This window comes from Paralichthys olivaceus, chromosome 9 (genome assembly GCF_024713975.1).
Source record: "Paralichthys olivaceus isolate ysfri-2021 chromosome 9, ASM2471397v2, whole genome shotgun sequence".
NCBI lineage: Eukaryota > Metazoa > Chordata > Actinopteri > Pleuronectiformes > Paralichthyidae > Paralichthys > Paralichthys olivaceus.
Window position 1 is genome coordinate 7,559,987 of NC_091101.1, and position 16,818 is coordinate 7,576,804.

At 42.4% G+C, this 16,818-nt stretch overlaps 2 protein-coding genes across 5 annotated transcripts; one reads left to right on the forward strand and one right to left on the reverse strand.

Annotated features, from left to right (window-relative positions):
* Positions 1-305: 305 nt before the first annotated feature.
* pld7 (phospholipase D family, member 7) lies at positions 306-11,622 on the reverse strand. Of its 3 annotated transcripts, none has more exons than XM_020080581.2 (12): positions 11,202-11,622; positions 10,582-10,689; positions 7,796-8,788; positions 6,511-6,698; positions 6,153-6,333; positions 5,940-6,054; positions 5,385-5,512; positions 3,922-4,125; positions 3,327-3,466; positions 2,726-2,891; positions 2,521-2,620; positions 306-1,974 (listed from the first exon to the last, which is right to left on the reverse strand). In XM_020080581.2, the coding sequence occupies exons 1-12, from the start codon at positions 11,337-11,339 to the stop codon at positions 1,772-1,774; spliced, it is 2,664 nt and encodes an 887-aa protein (XP_019936140.2). In that variant the 5' UTR covers positions 11,340-11,622; the 3' UTR covers positions 306-1,771. The 3 variants fall into 3 exon arrangements, with proteins under 3 accessions (XP_019936140.2, XP_069388085.1, XP_019936146.2); XM_069531984.1 differs by lacking the exon at positions 11,202-11,622 and adding an exon at positions 10,877-11,165 and having other exon boundaries at positions 10,582-10,796; XM_020080587.2 differs by lacking the exon at positions 11,202-11,622 and adding an exon at positions 10,877-11,163.
* gpr137 (G protein-coupled receptor 137) lies at positions 10,695-16,341 on the forward strand. Of its 2 annotated transcripts, none has more exons than XM_069531987.1 (8): positions 10,695-10,715; positions 12,623-13,089; positions 13,224-13,273; positions 13,388-13,616; positions 14,289-14,438; positions 14,523-14,648; positions 14,734-14,852; positions 15,260-16,341. In XM_069531987.1, the coding sequence occupies exons 2-8, from the start codon at positions 12,709-12,711 to the stop codon at positions 15,354-15,356; spliced, it is 1,152 nt and encodes a 383-aa protein (XP_069388088.1). In that variant the 5' UTR covers positions 10,695-10,715; positions 12,623-12,708; the 3' UTR covers positions 15,357-16,341. The 2 variants fall into 2 exon arrangements, with proteins under 2 accessions (XP_069388088.1, XP_019936168.1); XM_020080609.2 differs by lacking the exon at positions 10,695-10,715 and adding an exon at positions 11,599-11,737.
* Positions 16,342-16,818: the final 477 nt, after the last annotated feature.

The following is a 16,818-nucleotide window of genomic DNA, read 5'->3' on the forward strand; positions in this document are numbered from 1 at the left end:
TCATAACTTTTTATTTTGTATTTGAAGATGCATTTTTAAAACAAAGAACATAAGCTAGAGTTTTGTTGAAGCAAGTGTCAGGTATAAGCTTTCACTATAGTTTAAACCAAGAAATAGATGCACCCATACTAGTGATGACAGTCTGTTGGACAGTCCACAACTTGGTCCTAACTGAGATTTCCTAACAAGGGGGTGGGGGTCTCTGTGGTAAATAAAATTAGAAAAGCACAATATAAACAGTCCATTTATCAAACAAATATTTGTGTATTAGATAATGTATTTTTCAGTGAATGAGAATAAGGAGATTTGATTTGAAGAATGTTTAATGAAGAAACTGAACCTGATTTTCCTGGAAAGAACACACTGAAAACAAAGTTTCTCAAATTACCAGCAGCCTCTGATGTACTTTGCCAGCTACCAAAAGTTAGCATGCGAACAGATTTAAACGAGCATTATGTCTGCTAAACATTAGCATGCTAGCTTTGTCATTGTGAGCATTATGTGCAAACACCACTTCAAAATAAGAATTGAATCCCATTCACCACTGTCGTTTCATGGAGTCACACCAGAATCTGAAGAAGTTCACAATGGAAAAAAACAACAACTCAACAGCTAGATACCACAAGAGGTAACTAAAAAAGTTTGGTGCAAAGCAATCCTTCAAACAAATCACGACTGTCCCTTCATCACCAAATCAACTCATTCATAACACACTTTATTTATAAGGATGGTTTTTTTTTTTACTACTGTCCCATCGTTTTTAAGCAGAATTACACAAAACCTTGGTGAAAGGATGTGGTATAGGTCAGAAATAAACTAATTAAATTTGGTGCAGAGCCAGGAATTACTTTTCTCTTAAGGAGAATGTTGGAGTATATGTTGGGCCTTGGCAGAGCTATGAATTCTAGATTCATTCTAGCTGCATGATGTGTCTGCTACTAATTTAAAAACTATGTTTGAGAGAAAAGCTACAAATCAGAAAAGAAAATAAGAGCAAAATTGGTCATTTGGGTGAAACAAATTTTTAAACCATGAGCATCCCTTCATCAAGAGTCCCATTCATTTCATAGTGCATCAAGATGCTTTCAAAGACCACCAGCTGAGGAGCGGGTTGGATTTCTACTGATAAACATCAAGGAAACTTGTGATTGTCAGGTTACCAATGAAAATGTCCCTGCTGCATCCAGAGCCTGGAGGTCCCTCTGTTTTACTGCAGTGACGTCATCAAAAGAAGCAGCACAGCAATTATCAAAACAGTAAAACAGATTCCAGCTGAACGAAGGATTCATTCAAATTGCCAGTATTTACAATAAGTACTTTTGCACTGTTGGACTTATGCTATGGAACAAATGGCTTCAGCAGCTTAAACATGGCCATGGTGTATTCACCTCTTTGGAAATGTTGAATTTCCTGCATGAGAGTGTTAAAGCTGGACACCAACATTTTTAAAAAGAAAATATACAAAATGCTCCAGGCATAAAAATAATTTGTACAGAGCCAGTTCCCCTGTGCCGCAGCTCACATAAGAAAATTGTCAATTACAGCGAATAAAAAAATAACACCTTCAGAAACTAAATATAAAATAGCAAATATATACAGAGATGCAGGCAAGTCAGCAAACAGCGATAAGATTAACCACGTTAACCCCATGAACCATGTTTGCTCACGCAGTACAGCAAGCGGATTTCTGCACAAGTAAATTAAAGTTCAAGTTGCAGGAGCAAGCGAGACGCTCATCTAGAATGCAATGTATTTATTGAACAGCAAACCGTCAGTGTCGGCCATGAGGGCAGACGTCCACGCTGTCAACAGAGAGCGCGCTGGAGTACTGAGACCTCCAGTCTCTGAGGAACAGCTCCTCTGCTTGGCTCTGCAGCGTCTGCTGGTCTTTTCCAACCGCAGAGCCCGTCTGGTTCACAACCAGACCCACACCAGCAGTTTGACTGAAGTAGTTCTCTGACCAGTTGGACGTCCCTGTGGACACAAACACTCATCACTGTGTGACTGTCACAGGAGGGTGAAGTCACTGACAACAAATGGATGAAAGCTTTATTTATTTTAATACATTGCGTTTTCCTCTGTTTTGTTAACTGATTTTCTTTCTCTTGCTCATCTTTATATTTTTGTGTCCGTTTATTGAGAAAAGTGTTATATCCAGTTTATTATTATTATAACTAGATCTATCTGATAAAAACTGCAGCTGATTTGCATTGAAAAAGGTTGTAATATATAATCTGTCTCAATTGTACAAAAAACCCCTGAAGTTTCAGACTGAAGTGACTCGATAAGAGGAATATTTTTCCTCTCTGCATCAGATGATTTTGTTTGGAATGAAAAATCATAAAAAGAAACTTCTACCTAAAACAGTCAGATTAATGTAGTTGATGAAGAATTAAATTGGGAATATTGAGTAAATTACTATTATACTTTAAGTGAAGTACATAAGCTTACATTGTTTTCCCTTTGAATCTGTCAGTGGATAATAATGTTTGAAAGGTCAGTGCAGAGCTGATAACATACCTATATAGACGACTCTGTCTGTGACCATGAACTTGGCGTGATTGACTCGAGCGAAGGGGATCTTCTTCTGTTCCGCCGTTGAAGGCACCGTGAAGATTTTCTGTAAAGTCACAACAATAAAGAAAACAGGAGTTTAGGATCCAACATCATTCAGCTGAGTTCAATACGTTTCAGCCATCAAAGAAATTCAAATCTCCAGACGTACTATGTCAATGTCACATTTCAGTGGAGGTCTGTTGAGCACCAGCAGGGACTGCAGGAAGGTGAACATGGAGGCGGGCGAGTGTTCCCAGCAGCTGACCATGAGTCTGACCTGTACCCCTCTGGTGCAGGCTGCAGCACGCAGAGCCGAGTCGATGGCAGGCCAGTACCTGAGAGCAAGAGACCAGAGCCCAGCTTCAACTCTTCAGCAGGGGAAGAAGGACTGTCTATACTGTAAATATATGTCAAGTATTTGTGTGGGGCTTGAGGGCAATTTCTCGACGCCATGGACGAACTTCGGCCACCACTAAACTCTTCTGGTGAGGCAAGCGTATCCCATTTTAATTTAAAAGGTTAAATTTAGCAGGTAGGCTCCATTCTAATAAGAGTAGCTGATTTGTCAGTCAATCAGGGGCCAGTGCTTGATAAAATTAGCCTTTACCGGTGTCTTACAGTGATTCAGTAGTGTTTCTCATCAAGTGACTCCAATAATGTAAGTCATCATATTCAGCTTTACTGCATGATTTTCTCTGTAAAATCTATCTGATGGTGATTTAGGAGGATTTCAACACTGCAGTTGTAAATATTAGCGGCTCTGAGTGTACCTGATTGGCTCTGTGAACTGAGACAGAGGAAGGTAGTCCATGACGGAGATGTAAACAAACTTCTGGGCGTCACCGATGACAGACAAGATGGTGGTAAGATCGTCAGAGCGGCCACGGGCTGAGATTTGTGGAGGGGCACTCTGCAGGAACACAGAATGAGCAGTGAGGATCATGGGAGATAAGAGAGAGGAACAGGAATCTTTTAAAACCTCCTGTGGTGATGTAATTACCCTCTGATGACTCTGCCTAAATAGGGAAAATGCTAAAATACCACAACGACACACAGAAAGACCTGAGAGGTTTTAATTAAACTTTGAAACAATGCTGCATTAAACCTGAACTTCAGTATAGGGTTGATTTACCATTAATTCATATGTCATATAATGAGCTAAGCACTGCTTTATAATAGCTTCCACTCTGACAAGAACTTCATTGCAATATAAATACAATGGATCGAATTCAGAGTTTGTTGAACAATAATGTTGAACAAGTCAGTATCAGGCCTGTAATGGTCAAAAAGACACATTACAGGTTGAATAAAGAAGTAAACGTTTTCATTTGAAAGGAAGCTTATAATCTCTTTGTGCTAACTTACAGACAGGTAGACTCGGGCAGGTACTCCATTGAACTTCAGATGCAGAGGATTCTGGGCGCTGGACAGGGCAGAGAGGCGAGCAGGCCAGTATGGGGGCAGGGATCCATTGTGTGCAGCACCGATGCTCCAGTATACACCAAAGATTCTGAAGGCATCCTGAGCCAGGCAGCTACAGTCCTCCACCGACAGACCCACCTCCTTCACCTTGGTTCAACAAACAACAACTAATGTGTTCATCCTGCATCAGTCACAACGAGTTCTGTGTTTGTGTGAGGGGATCATCTGAGGTCGGATCCAGGGAGAAGATTTACAGTCATAGGGATGAATTTGCTGAATCACGCTGATCTACAAGCAGCACAGTTATGTTGTACTATTAATTCAGATTCTTTTAGATCAGGAAAATGCATCACGTACATTAATCATTTGAAACAAAACAGCTTGAATGCATCTGTGGATTTGAACCTGAAAAAATGTTCTTTCACATTCACTTAATAATAATAAGCTTTTTTAAGATACAATTAATCAACAGCAATAATTGGTGTGAAAATGTCTTGATTCTTAGATGCATCGTGATGCCGACGTGGACGACTGAACATAATCATTTCATTGTTTTAGCTTTGTCCCGTCGCTGAATAATTATAACACCGCTGCTTCAGGACAGACGCACATTAAAGGTCCAGTCGTCCTGTGTCCGAGTCTGACTCCTCCTTACTCCTCCTCTGAGGAGGTTTATGTGAAGTTCTGCCTGCAGAGTATGATGCAGTGTTTTAACTTCTTTGCTGCAAAAGAAGCGATGCCCCGTTTATCCAGGCACATAAATTCAGAAAATTCTGCAGGTTTTTCTCAAGATCAGCTCTACGTCTGACGATTAGAAAAAATTGTCATAGACTGATGAAAATTGTGAATGTGAAACATCAAAATGCATCGATGCATCGTTGTGAATCGAATGGTTGACTGTTTAATTGTTATCGAATCAAATCAAGAGGCTAGGTAAGATGCAAACATCTAAACAATATACGTTGCTTCCAATGTGCACGTCAGTAACAATCAGGCACTGCAAAGTCTAAGCATCAGTTCTGCAGCTGATAAAATTTAATTACATTATCAATTGTGCCTCCCTCCTTCAAAGTCTATTACAGAGTAGTGCAGCATCAGACTGAGGCTAATCTAAATTCTGCTGTCTCACTGTAGTAACAGTTAGAGTCAGCTGTTTGGGCTAAGTTGCTTTAGGCACTCTAAATATAAATGACTGTTCTTTTAGAGTTTGTACCTGGGAGACAGACTGTTGCTATGACCTTTGGGACATCAGCTCTACAAATCTACTGGACAGTAATATGATCTGTAAGAAGACAGTGACTCAAGTCTTCCTCCAAATGCAAAAGGATGTAGGACTACTGACTGAAATCATGCACACCCTGATCCAGAAACATTTGCAGCTGCACCTATTTGTTTTCTGATATTACCTCACTTAGAGAGCGCCAGTCCATGTTGGCACTACCCAGGTAGAAGTGCTTTTGATCCACGACCCACAGCTTGGTGTGGACGATGCCACCAGTTACAGCTTTGAGGTCCACTTCTCGGACTTCTGCACCTGAAATTGGTCAATTAAAAGAGTTTGAAACATGCCACACACACAATTCTCAGTTCTTTGCACTGCATCAACTAAGGTTGCATCATATATTTGAGGATGCAAATATTGATCAGTGGAGTCTCAGTTAATAGGAATGTGCTACATATTGTCCTGTTCATATTTGACATTTACATCTGTCTTGATTGATCAGATGTGGACAGTTTTTAGTTTGTCAGTTCACACCTGGAATTAGAATATGTCTCCTGTTACCACAAAGGATCAGGTTTCATTTCTCCACTTTATATGCAAATAAACATTCTTCTATTCTGTTTGCAAAGACCAATCAATGATGTTTGTGTGTGAGTGAGCTGTGCACATGTGATTGGATGACCTACGACAGATGTTATCGCCAGGTGTGAACAGGGTTTTTACTCAAATGAAGTTGTACCTGTTGCAGCCAGCTCTGACGTGTCTTTGGTTGATGTCTGGGGGCCATTGACAGCAATCTGGAGTTTTATACCTTTAGATTCAAGATGTTTCAAGTGATCAAAGACCTCCCGTCCCTGCGAAACATGCATATTAAAATGAGTGGGGACAGTCACTAGATACAGTATACAGATCTACATCATGAGATGAGACTGTGGCACGTTGCTGTGCCGACCTGAGAGTCAGAAGAGCTGGCAAACTCTAAATTGCTGCCTTGTAGCGTGAAGTAGAAAGCAGCGATGTGGACCGAGCTGTTGGCCCTGTGCAGCAGGTGCAGCCAGCTGTCTGCGATGCTCTGCCTGGACAAGGGAGAAGACTGGTACAGACCCACAGGGATGCTCTCCACCAGATGCACTCTGATCATGAGAGAGGGAGATTTAAGTTACATCATTTTTACACAGCTCTCAATCCAGTTTTCAATTTTAATTTCCAGAGGTTTCTCAAGGGTTGACAATGTGAATATCACAAAATGTAATTTTTTTTCAAAGGCTAAAATAGGTCAGAAAGATTGACACTTTGTTGATATTTCTTACCGACAATCAGTGCTACAAGGCTCGGGGACTAATCCAAAGCCCTCCAGCCAGTGCAGCTCCAGCTGAGATGTAAGATGGGCCATTGACATGGGAAGCCCATAGTGCCACACGTGCTGACCGAACCCTACCAGAAGCAGCAGAGTGGTGGGCAGGAAGAAGAAGAGGACGAAACTACAGCGTCCTGAGCTCTGCAGAATGACAGATGTGAAATATTTACGAAATTAAATCTTTAAAATTGCAATCTCAGTGTTTACAAGAGACTGGGAAGCAGCCTGGGATTGTGTTACATACCACAGCTATTACTGCAGGGCGTGGTGAAATTCCAATAAATATGACTGAATCTTTCACACATGCACTGAGCTTGAGCACCTGAGCTTTTCTAGACATGACCTGGAGGAGCTGTATGTGTGAGAACAAATGTCTCATCAGTTGAAGTGGACATTGAACACACTTTGCCCTATCAGCTCCCTAGAAGGGCATTCATGACAACTTAATTGTTGATGGACGTTTTCTGGAAGCTGGTGAAAGGTGAACTCAGGCAGCAGCTGATGTCTCACGCAGAATGTAGACTTGAGGCATCAAGGAGACCAGAAGGTGGTAAAATATACCAACGTTAGCAGAGTAACATGAGCAATTGTCACCCCTCAAGTCTGAAGATGTCTCCAACAGCATCCCAGTATATCTTCCTCTACTTGCGTCACCCATTCCAACAGCACATCCATGAAAGGCTAGAATTGCTGTCACGCTCTATGTTACATGTGGCCACATCCCATTGGACAGTTAAGCTTAAAGCATGCATTCCTATATCATTTTGTGTCCTGACGTCCTGCCACTGGTGTAATACACAGAAGAGTTGGAGTTGGTGCCTCTCTGCTTTATTACTGCACCACTTTAAATCTACAGATGAAAAACTAGTCTACAACAGTGTATTGACCAGTTGAGTTGTCTTACTCCCAAATACAACGTCCATGTAATATCTGACTGAGTCAATGTGTGGATAGAGTTGGTCACTGTCCAAAGAATTGAAAGTGAGCGAGTGGGTGTGTTGCAGACGTCTCCTGGCTCCTTTCTGCTCTATCTATCTGGCCCCACCCTTCGCCTAAACCAGAGTATTACCAGAAGGTGTGAACACATCTGGCATCTCTGGGTGTGTGCTCTAGGTGTGGAAGAGCAGATGATATCCAGACTCAAATCTGCAGACATATGTGAAATCAGCTGCAGTCTGTTGAGACCACAGCACGACTGATATCAGTGGAATATATTAAAGTGCAGCAACATAACTCACCTTTGTTGACTTGGTTGATGAGATTTTAGCTTTAGGCGTCTCTGCTGCCACAGTAGAGGTGGATTCATCCATCTCTGCCACTTTCTCTTCAAGTTTTGAAAACTGAGACTGGACTATCGGTTGTTCAGGATGTTCCTCCACTTCCTCTAAACTGTGGAGCTCAGACTTTTCATGTGTCATATCCTCCTCTGTTTCGGCATCTGATGAGGATCTACTGTCCTTCGACTCAAGTATGTTCATCGGCTCCTTTTCCCAGGGTGCCTCTTCGTCCATTATATCATCCACTTGGCCGACCTGAGCTGTGAGAGCACTCTCTGCATACTCAGGTGTTGTGGTGTCTTCAGAGGCAGGGACCGTACTCTTGTCTTCAACCTCAACATCATACTCCTCTGCTGGGTCTTCTTGTGACTTTTGACTGAGGGAGCCCTCGTGTGAAAGCTGACCTACAGGAACATCTGGTGTGATGTCTAATTCTATTTCTGAGGTTTTGCTGTTGTCTTCCTCTGGTAAATGCTGCTCTAACCCTTGCTCTGGTCTGATGGCAGGCCTAGGGCTTGCAGTCAAGAGAGGATTCTGAATGGACCCAGACAAACCCCAACTCTTGGGTGCAGGAATTGGGGAGCTGTAAGCTGCCGAAGCTATGTGTTCAGCACTGGAGAATGGAGAGTGGGCTTCGAGGACAAATTTGGGGACACGGACTAATGGCAGGGGGAGTGCCGTTTCTCTGACATCTGATGGTTTAGCCTTTGAAGCCTCAGTGCTTTTACATCCAGCTTTCTCATGAGGTTGAGCTGCATGGACGGGGGTTTCCTTTTTAAGAACAGGCAGCTCCGAGGTCTGGCTTGCGCCAGGAGGTCGTTTATGGTAGGTAGGAATTCGAGATACAAGTTTTCCACCTTTGCGGTTAATGTCTTCTTTCTCCTCAAAATCTTTGTTCTCAGCCTTCTCTTCCGCCTGTAGACGGTTCAGCATAACACTGCAATCTTTGAGATCCTGGGGAAGACACAACCTCATTAGAGACAGAACATACCTTCTGTATGGATGAAAAATGTTCATATTCTGTTCCTGTTGTATATATTATGTTTACATTGTGTATGTTATTATTGTATTTTTTTTATATTTCAATGTTTTTCGTATTGATTTTTTTTTCGTAGTTTCTATTTCTAATGTCCCCTTTGCTGTCTTAATACAGCAAATTTCCCACCAGTGGAACCAATAAAGGATCTTATCTTGTCTTTTAAAAGAATGTGCTTCTTCTACCATGACAAGATAATATTATCAATATCTGAGAAAAAAAACAGATACTAGAATTTTTATATACTTGTGTACTATTTTTTTTTATCAAGAAACAAAATAAAAGTCAAGTGACACCTCAAATTAATCTTGTTCCCGTGATATTTACTATGTGGCACATTGACCTGAAACATATTTTATGTTCTTCAAGTTCTTGTTAATTATCTGCCAACTTGTTAGTTTACACCAATGTGTCTGCACAAGGCTACTGTCAACTAATCTAACTAAGCTAATCTGTCATCATCCATCCAAATTACTATATTAAAATATAATACTAATATTTTAAAATGTCACATATGTTTAATAGTGAATCACCTTGACATCTGCTCTTGAAACGGGACATTTACAGATGTAGAAACTCAAAGCTTGATTGATTTATGAACACTGATATAGTCACAGTAACATCAGCAATAATAAGTGCAATATATAGTACTTTCAGAAAGTATTCCTTTTGTTATGTGGCAGCCTTGCACAAAAAAGAAATCCCTCATCAATCTTCACTATGACATAGCAAAAACAGAATTTTTCAGTAAAAAAAAAATGAAACTGAAATATTAGATTAAACGTTTGCTATAACATTTTAAATTGAGGTGCCTACCATTTATCTTTAGCATCTTTCTGAAATATCTGCACCTTTAATAGAGTCCACGTGTGGTCAACTGATATAAAGTGAACATGATTTGGAAAGACTGACGCCTCTCTCTGCTCTCTATAATAAGTCTCACTGCTGAGAAGGCATATCAGAGCAAAACCCAAACCATAAAGTTGAAGGAGCTGCCTGCAGAGCTCAGAGACAGGATTGAGTCAAGCCACTAAGCTGGGGATAACAAAATGTATTTTACATGATATGATAATAGATCTGGGTGATATGGCCCAAAATTATATAAAGATTAAAATGTTTCTATCGATAATTATCAAGACAAATGTGAGTGAAGGTTGTGGTTTTAAACTCGTCTTTATGAGGAGAGAATAACAAAAACTTGATCAACAGCAATACATTTACAATCACTTATGTTATATATATATCTTCGCTGAGCTTACACAATGCATAAGCATTATATATATACTGGACTTTTGTTGTACATTGATGGGAATTATTATATGTATTAGTATTGTTTTATTACCCAGCCCTATATGATAAGGCTTAAAACAAATATTGGCTTATATATAAACACAGAAATAACATTTATTTTGAAATTCACCTAAAAACTTTGGTACCCGTTGAAATCTCATTGTCCTCATGAGCTTTACTTCATTACAGCAAAAAAAAAAAAGGCTTCCGCACTAACCTACCAATATTTCCTGGTGAGGATTTCACGCTGCACGCGCACAAACACACACACACACACACACACACTATTCCTCTCACCATTGTGCTGTACTGTATAAATAAATACTGGCCGCACCCATGTGCATCACACACAGACTCTTATGTCCAATGCCAAAATAAAACATGCAGCAGGCAGAGCAGTGTTTGAATGTCCGGAGCTTACTTCTGTTAGATCTTCCTCCTCAGCAGCTTCCTCCTCTTCAGCCGGGGGACTGATGTCTCCCTCCATCACTTGGCTGAGGACAGACTCAGGGTCTGAGTCAATGGACTCCTGCCGGGACCACAGGCAGTGACAGGGTGAGTAACGGAGCAGGCAGCGTTGTAACAAAGCAGCACATAAGCATTCGTGTGCAGCACGAACCCGAACACACACTAGTCCTGTGGCACAAGTCGTACAACGCTCATTTAGTGTGGACGTGTATCACCATCACAAAGAAACTGAAGAAGAGAAAACTCACCATGATGCGGTAACTTGCTAGGTAATAAGTTTTAGCTAGGCGCAGAGGTTCGCTCTATTTGTCTCGCTCCGTACAGTTATGCTAACCAGCTAACGAACATTAAACGAGTTAAAGTGGTATTAGTAGTTTATATACGGCCGGTTAAGCAGCTCCGTGTCTGTGTAATCCTTCCTGGAGGGGTTCCTCTCGGGTTAGCCAGCTAACGTCGCTGCAGTTGCCTTTAGCGAGCCAGCTACGTGGCCGACGGTGAAGTTCAGCGCAGTCAGCGGAGGGAGGAAGAGGAGGACGGGGAGGAAGAGGAAAGGCTGAGTAATACAGTACCCACCTCGTACGTAGTTCTCCTGTGCAGGCGGGTCGACCTTCTCCGTGCTGTGCGGGGCGTAGCGTCCGGTAACTCTGCCTCCGTCTCCTCCGCCCGGCCGCCGGGCTGGATAGACTTTCTGGAGCGCAGCACCATGGGCATGTTGGACAGCTTTAATAATGCAGCACGATCGTGACGCGGCGGGACCGGAACGCGAAGAGGAGCCGAGCGTTAGCGTGCGGGGAGTCCGGGGAGGAACACGGGTAACGGCGCCGAGCTGCGGAGGACAAAACCGGCATCCGGCAGCTGTTAGCTACCAAACACCTCCGTGCTGTAAACAACCGGAGCCTAGATGGGACCCGTGGATGAAACGTGCACGCGCCGTCCGTCTCTGAGCTGGTAAACAACAAATTGAAGAAACCGCGATTTTCTTTCGTCTCTGATTGGACGGCATAATCAAACCTGAAGTCCCGCCCCCTCAGCCCACATCCGGAAGAGACACGGATTAGCATCGTCTGTTCATCTGCGTCAACACGGAGCTGCATGTCCGCTGTAAACAGGTCAGTCCCCGTCCTTTAAAGATCACCGACAGCTACTTCCACCGTGTATGTCTCCGTGACCAGGCACAGAGGGACAGCTTCAACTAGTTCACTTCCACAGTCATGGAGAACTTTAGTTTATGTTAGCCCAGTTAGCTCAGTTCAACAGTGAGTGGTGGTCGGTTGTTTATGTTCCAAAGAGCAAAGTAAAGACATGTAGCTGCGGATATTACTGAGGTTCAAAGGTCAACAACATATACCCTGCGGACATTAACACTTCTACTATCTAATGGAACCACTCTGTCACTCAGTGTCTTCCGTTGCTGTCGAAATGACAGAAAGTCTGTTCCTCCGTAACATGACGTGCCTGTTGTATTGTTACATGATTATGACGCTGTCTGTGGTTTAGTGTATGTGAAGCTGGTGTGTGTTTGTGTGCGTGCGTGTGTGTGCGTGCGTGTGTAGTCCGTGTAGTCGTGACCTCTTTAGTATCAGTAGTCCTCATTGGGACCAAAGCTCAGTCCTAATGAGGCAAAGTGTCAGTACTGGGGCCTGGTTAGAGTTAGGCATGTAGTAGCTATAGTTAAGGTTAGAGTAAGTCTCCAGGGAATCATTGTAAGTCAATGTCCTCCGAAGACAGATTGTCTGTGTGTCACCAGTGTAAGTCATTAGGTGAAGTTATAGTTACAGTGTCATTAATGGTAAACACATCCCTCCCACAAAGACAAAGAGCTTCTTGAAGTTCAGAGGTTGGAGCCAGATAGTCCTGCTTATTTACAACAGTAACAATCGGCTCATTCATGCAGAGGTTTTAAGGAGATTTACACCTCGGTACAAAAGAGGGCGAAATCTCTTGCAGTCCACAGATTCATAATGTCTAACTTTATTATTGTTTTTTTACTTGAGGTGTCCCATGTAAGCCCTTCACGGTGACAGGAGAATGTGAGGCAGTTTCTCTGTGATGAAGGACACTTGCCTGACATTACCCCCCAATGGAAGCTCCGGTCACAGTCACCCCTCCCCCCACCTCCTCCACCCCGCTGCCCCCGGTTCCCCTCCGTCCAGCAGTGGCCCCGTCAGTGCAGCTCGGCTTCACCATCCTCTACACCACTCTGTACGCCGTGCTCTTCCTGGTGGTGTACATCCAGCTCTGGCTGCGCTATCTTTACAGACACAAGAGATGGAGCTACCAAAGCGTCTTTCTATTCCTCTGCCTGCTGTGGGCTGCCCTCCGCACCACCCTGTTCTCCTTTTACTTCGTTAATGCCCTGGAGGCCAACCACCTACACGTTGTGTTCTACTGGCTGCTCTACTGCTTCCCTGTTTGTCTGCAGTTCTTCACACTCAGCCTTATTAACCTGTATTTTACTCAGGTAAGGCTGTGGAAGGGGAAACTGAGTTATTTTTCTTGAATACACTGGTAGAAATTACACAACTGGTCTGATGCCACAACTATGAGCAGGGGAATTCCTTTTGCTTTTACTTTCATTATTGTCTTGTACTGCAGGTGCTGCTCAAAGTGAAAGAGAGCTACAGCTCGACAGGGGGCAGGAAACTGTAAGTTACACATTATCACACTACACTTTTGATCCCTTTTTATCTTTACTGAGAGTATTAAACACTTTATGGCTCCAAATTCATGCTTCACTCTGGCTCCCACATCTTCCTCAGGTGGCTGGCACGATGCATGTATGGTGCAATAAACGTTATCTTCCTCTCTGTCAACGTGGTTTGCGCTGCTCTCGGGTACCGAGGCCGAGGCGGGTCGGGGGAGTGGACCTGGAATCTGGTCCTGGTTCGAGTCATACTCAACGACTCGCTCTTCATCCTGGATGCGGTGTTACTGGCTGCTCTGCTGTTGCTCCTCACCAAACACTCGCACTCCACCAGCCCCTACCTGGTGAGCAAGGTGCACTCAGGAAACATAGCTATAAAGTTATAGAGCCAATCCCCCTGTTTTTTATTCAGTACATCAGGATTGAATAATTGTTCATGATTTATTGCTCTTATCCTGTGAAAACGGTTGTATTCTGTCTTTTGTGGCTGTGGAATAGTTTTATCGAAGCTGATGAAATTACCTCGATGGCATCACTGAACTCCTGATATTTTCTGGAGGGACTATATGTGAAAACGCTAATGTCTGAGTCAGTTGCTCTGGACATTTTCTGGAATTTTCATGCTGAGTAAAATTTTGAAAAGTTTCTAACACATGACACATGGAACCAGACGCCACGCCTCACCTGAACGCTCCAAACATTCTCCTGTCGATGTGACCACATCTCAGTCAGACAAGTTTCTGCTGCTTTCTTCATGGTTCATGGTTTATGACATCATCAGGGTTATCTCAGTGAAGACTTTAACACTACACATTTACAACTTAACTGTTAAAAAGTGTAAAGTTGGAAATACTTGGGTGCTCACCAGGTAGGAAGGGTCCATGTTGAGATGCATTTTGGGAATAATAGCCTCCAGCCTTTTTAAACCTATAAGATTAAGATTAAATTTAAAGTATTTCTTACACTCCTGTATCGGATGCTACTCCTGGTTAACAGTGTGTCTTCTGCCTGACCAGGGGACCACCGTTTGCCGCACAGCAGCACTGGGAGCAGCAGTGATCTTGTTGTTCGCCAGTCGAGCCTGCTACAACCTAACAGTCCTCCTCCTGACGCAGAACTACCAGGTGGAGTCGTTCAACTTTGACTGGTACAACGTCTCTGACCAGGTAATCATCGTGTAGTGTAACAGCCTGGGTCACGATCAAGATCTTTATCTTTCAATACCAGTAGATAACTGTGTGTGTTTGTAGGCTGATTTGCATTACGAGCTGGGCGACAGCGGCTACCTGGTCTTTGGTGCCATCCTCTTCTTATGGGAACTGCTCCCAACCAGCCTGCTCATCATAATCTTCAGGGTCCGCCAGCCCACTCAGGAGGTAGTTAGTGCGTCAAACACAACTCGGGATGTGTTGAAGCAGCAGATGGAATTTCAACTTGTGTTTTTTTTTCTAATTCTCACAGACCAGCAGCATGGTCATCAACAACAGGGTCCTACCTCGTCCATATTTCTTTGATGACCCTCAAGGCAGTGATGACGACACGCCTGTTCCATGGGCACGAAGTCAACATCCACAGTCTAGGTACGATCATTGAAACCATGTAAGACAAACAGTCTATTAACCAGTTAGTCAAGGGACAAAACATGATTATATTTCATGCATCTAAGTATAAGTTTAAGGTATTTTTGAGAAGCTAATGACATCTCTGTTGTGATTATCTATTTTTAAGGTTATGTTCTTGTCTGTGTTTGTTTGACAGTTAGTAGGATCATGCAAAAACGACTCAACTAATATCCATAAATATAAGTCATAATCTTCGGGCTTTGGTTAGTCTCATGTGTTCAGACTCTAGTGTGAATGTGCTCAGGCGTACTCTCTGATTTGCTGCAGTACACTGCAACGCTGTGAAAAAAACCAACTGAAATCCACCGTACCACTCACACCCTGCACAGTGGACACATCTATCATCGCTCTCTCCTCTTTTTCAGCTGGTACGGAGCAGAGAGCGCTCCTCTCCTATTTGCCAGCGAACCTCTAGCCCAGAACCACCAGCACCACTCATTCTACTCCACCCCCCAGAACTGATCCCGACTGCTCACCATGATCCAGGTGGTGGTGTTCATCGCATGGACAAAATGAACACAGACACACACACACCAGCCAGAAGCAACTCCCTCTGTGATCACTGTTTTTGCACAGATAACCTCAGGAAATTCAGTAAATATGCACCTTGTAGTTTTTGAATGAAGAAGAAATTAAAATTCTCTCTTTGCTCTAAGGGAACAAGCTCGTAGTGACAAAACATGAATGGCCAAATATTGTTCCCAGTGAGCGTTTTAGGAAAGTTAAGAGGTTTAGCCACAAGTTGTTCTCTTTCAGTAGGAAGTTGTTGTTCCAGTGTTAAAAACCAGCTAAATTTGCTCTCGGGATTCCTAAAATGTCACATTTCGCTTCATAAGCATTCCTTCATCATTTGTTTAATTGAATGTAGTTTATAAGCTCGCAGCACATAACTCTCAACCATAGACTGTATATAAAGAGCTCTGACCAGACACTGAAGAGACGACTTTGCAGTTTTCTTGTTAAATTAACTTTTCTCCTACACTGTTTCAAGTGTATTGGAAACAGACACACACAAAACAGTCTCCCAGAACTTTGTGTTTACAGCAAAATCATTTTTCTTAGTAGTTCAACATAAGCAGGATCTATATCTAATCTCAGACGTGAATGGCGCTGCAGGTTTTTTCTTTTCCTTTTTTTGTTTTCTTGTAAATTATCTTCAGGTCTGCTGTTCTTTTAGTTTGTCACGTCTGTGAAGAGTTTTCTCATTTTACATTTCAAAATCAATTTTGATTCTTATCCCTGTCTTGTATAATTACGTTGTGATGAATGTTTAACTTATTTTAAAACCACTACCCTTTTAATTGTATTCGAGAATTAAACGTTGCTCTCCTTTGTGTTTACGAGAACGAGGCTTCCTCACAGCAGTCACCCGCAGCTTTGACCTCAGCACATGAATGGCTTTTACTATGTAAACAACAAACAAATAAAAATGGACTTGGTCAGCCTATTATGAAGCAGAACATGTTTGTAGGAAACGTTGTTTGTGTTATTACATATCTTCAGCCAGTCTTCCATTAATAATTACACCAATAAGGACACATACATGACATTAAACTGGCTTTGAGACAAGTAATACAAACTATTACTTTTATGTTACCTGGGAAGCATTTCTGTTGCTATGTTGTTATGTTGTTATTTTTAAAGCAGTAGAAGTTGTGATGATTACTCAAGACAGAAAACCGGTCCAGTTTCATATCTGTACTCAGGGGAGGCTGAAAGTAGAACCCTGTTATTTCCAGCTAACACAGTTTCTCCAGTGTTAGTCAAATGTTTACATTCCACTGGGTATTGTGCAATTTGATGTGATGATTTAAATGCTGACACTTAAAAACAAGGTACATGATATATTTGCTCCCTCATATTTAAATCTATCAGGTTGTTCAAATACCGTTAATTCTGCAAAAAAGAGACAAAAACGTAAAAC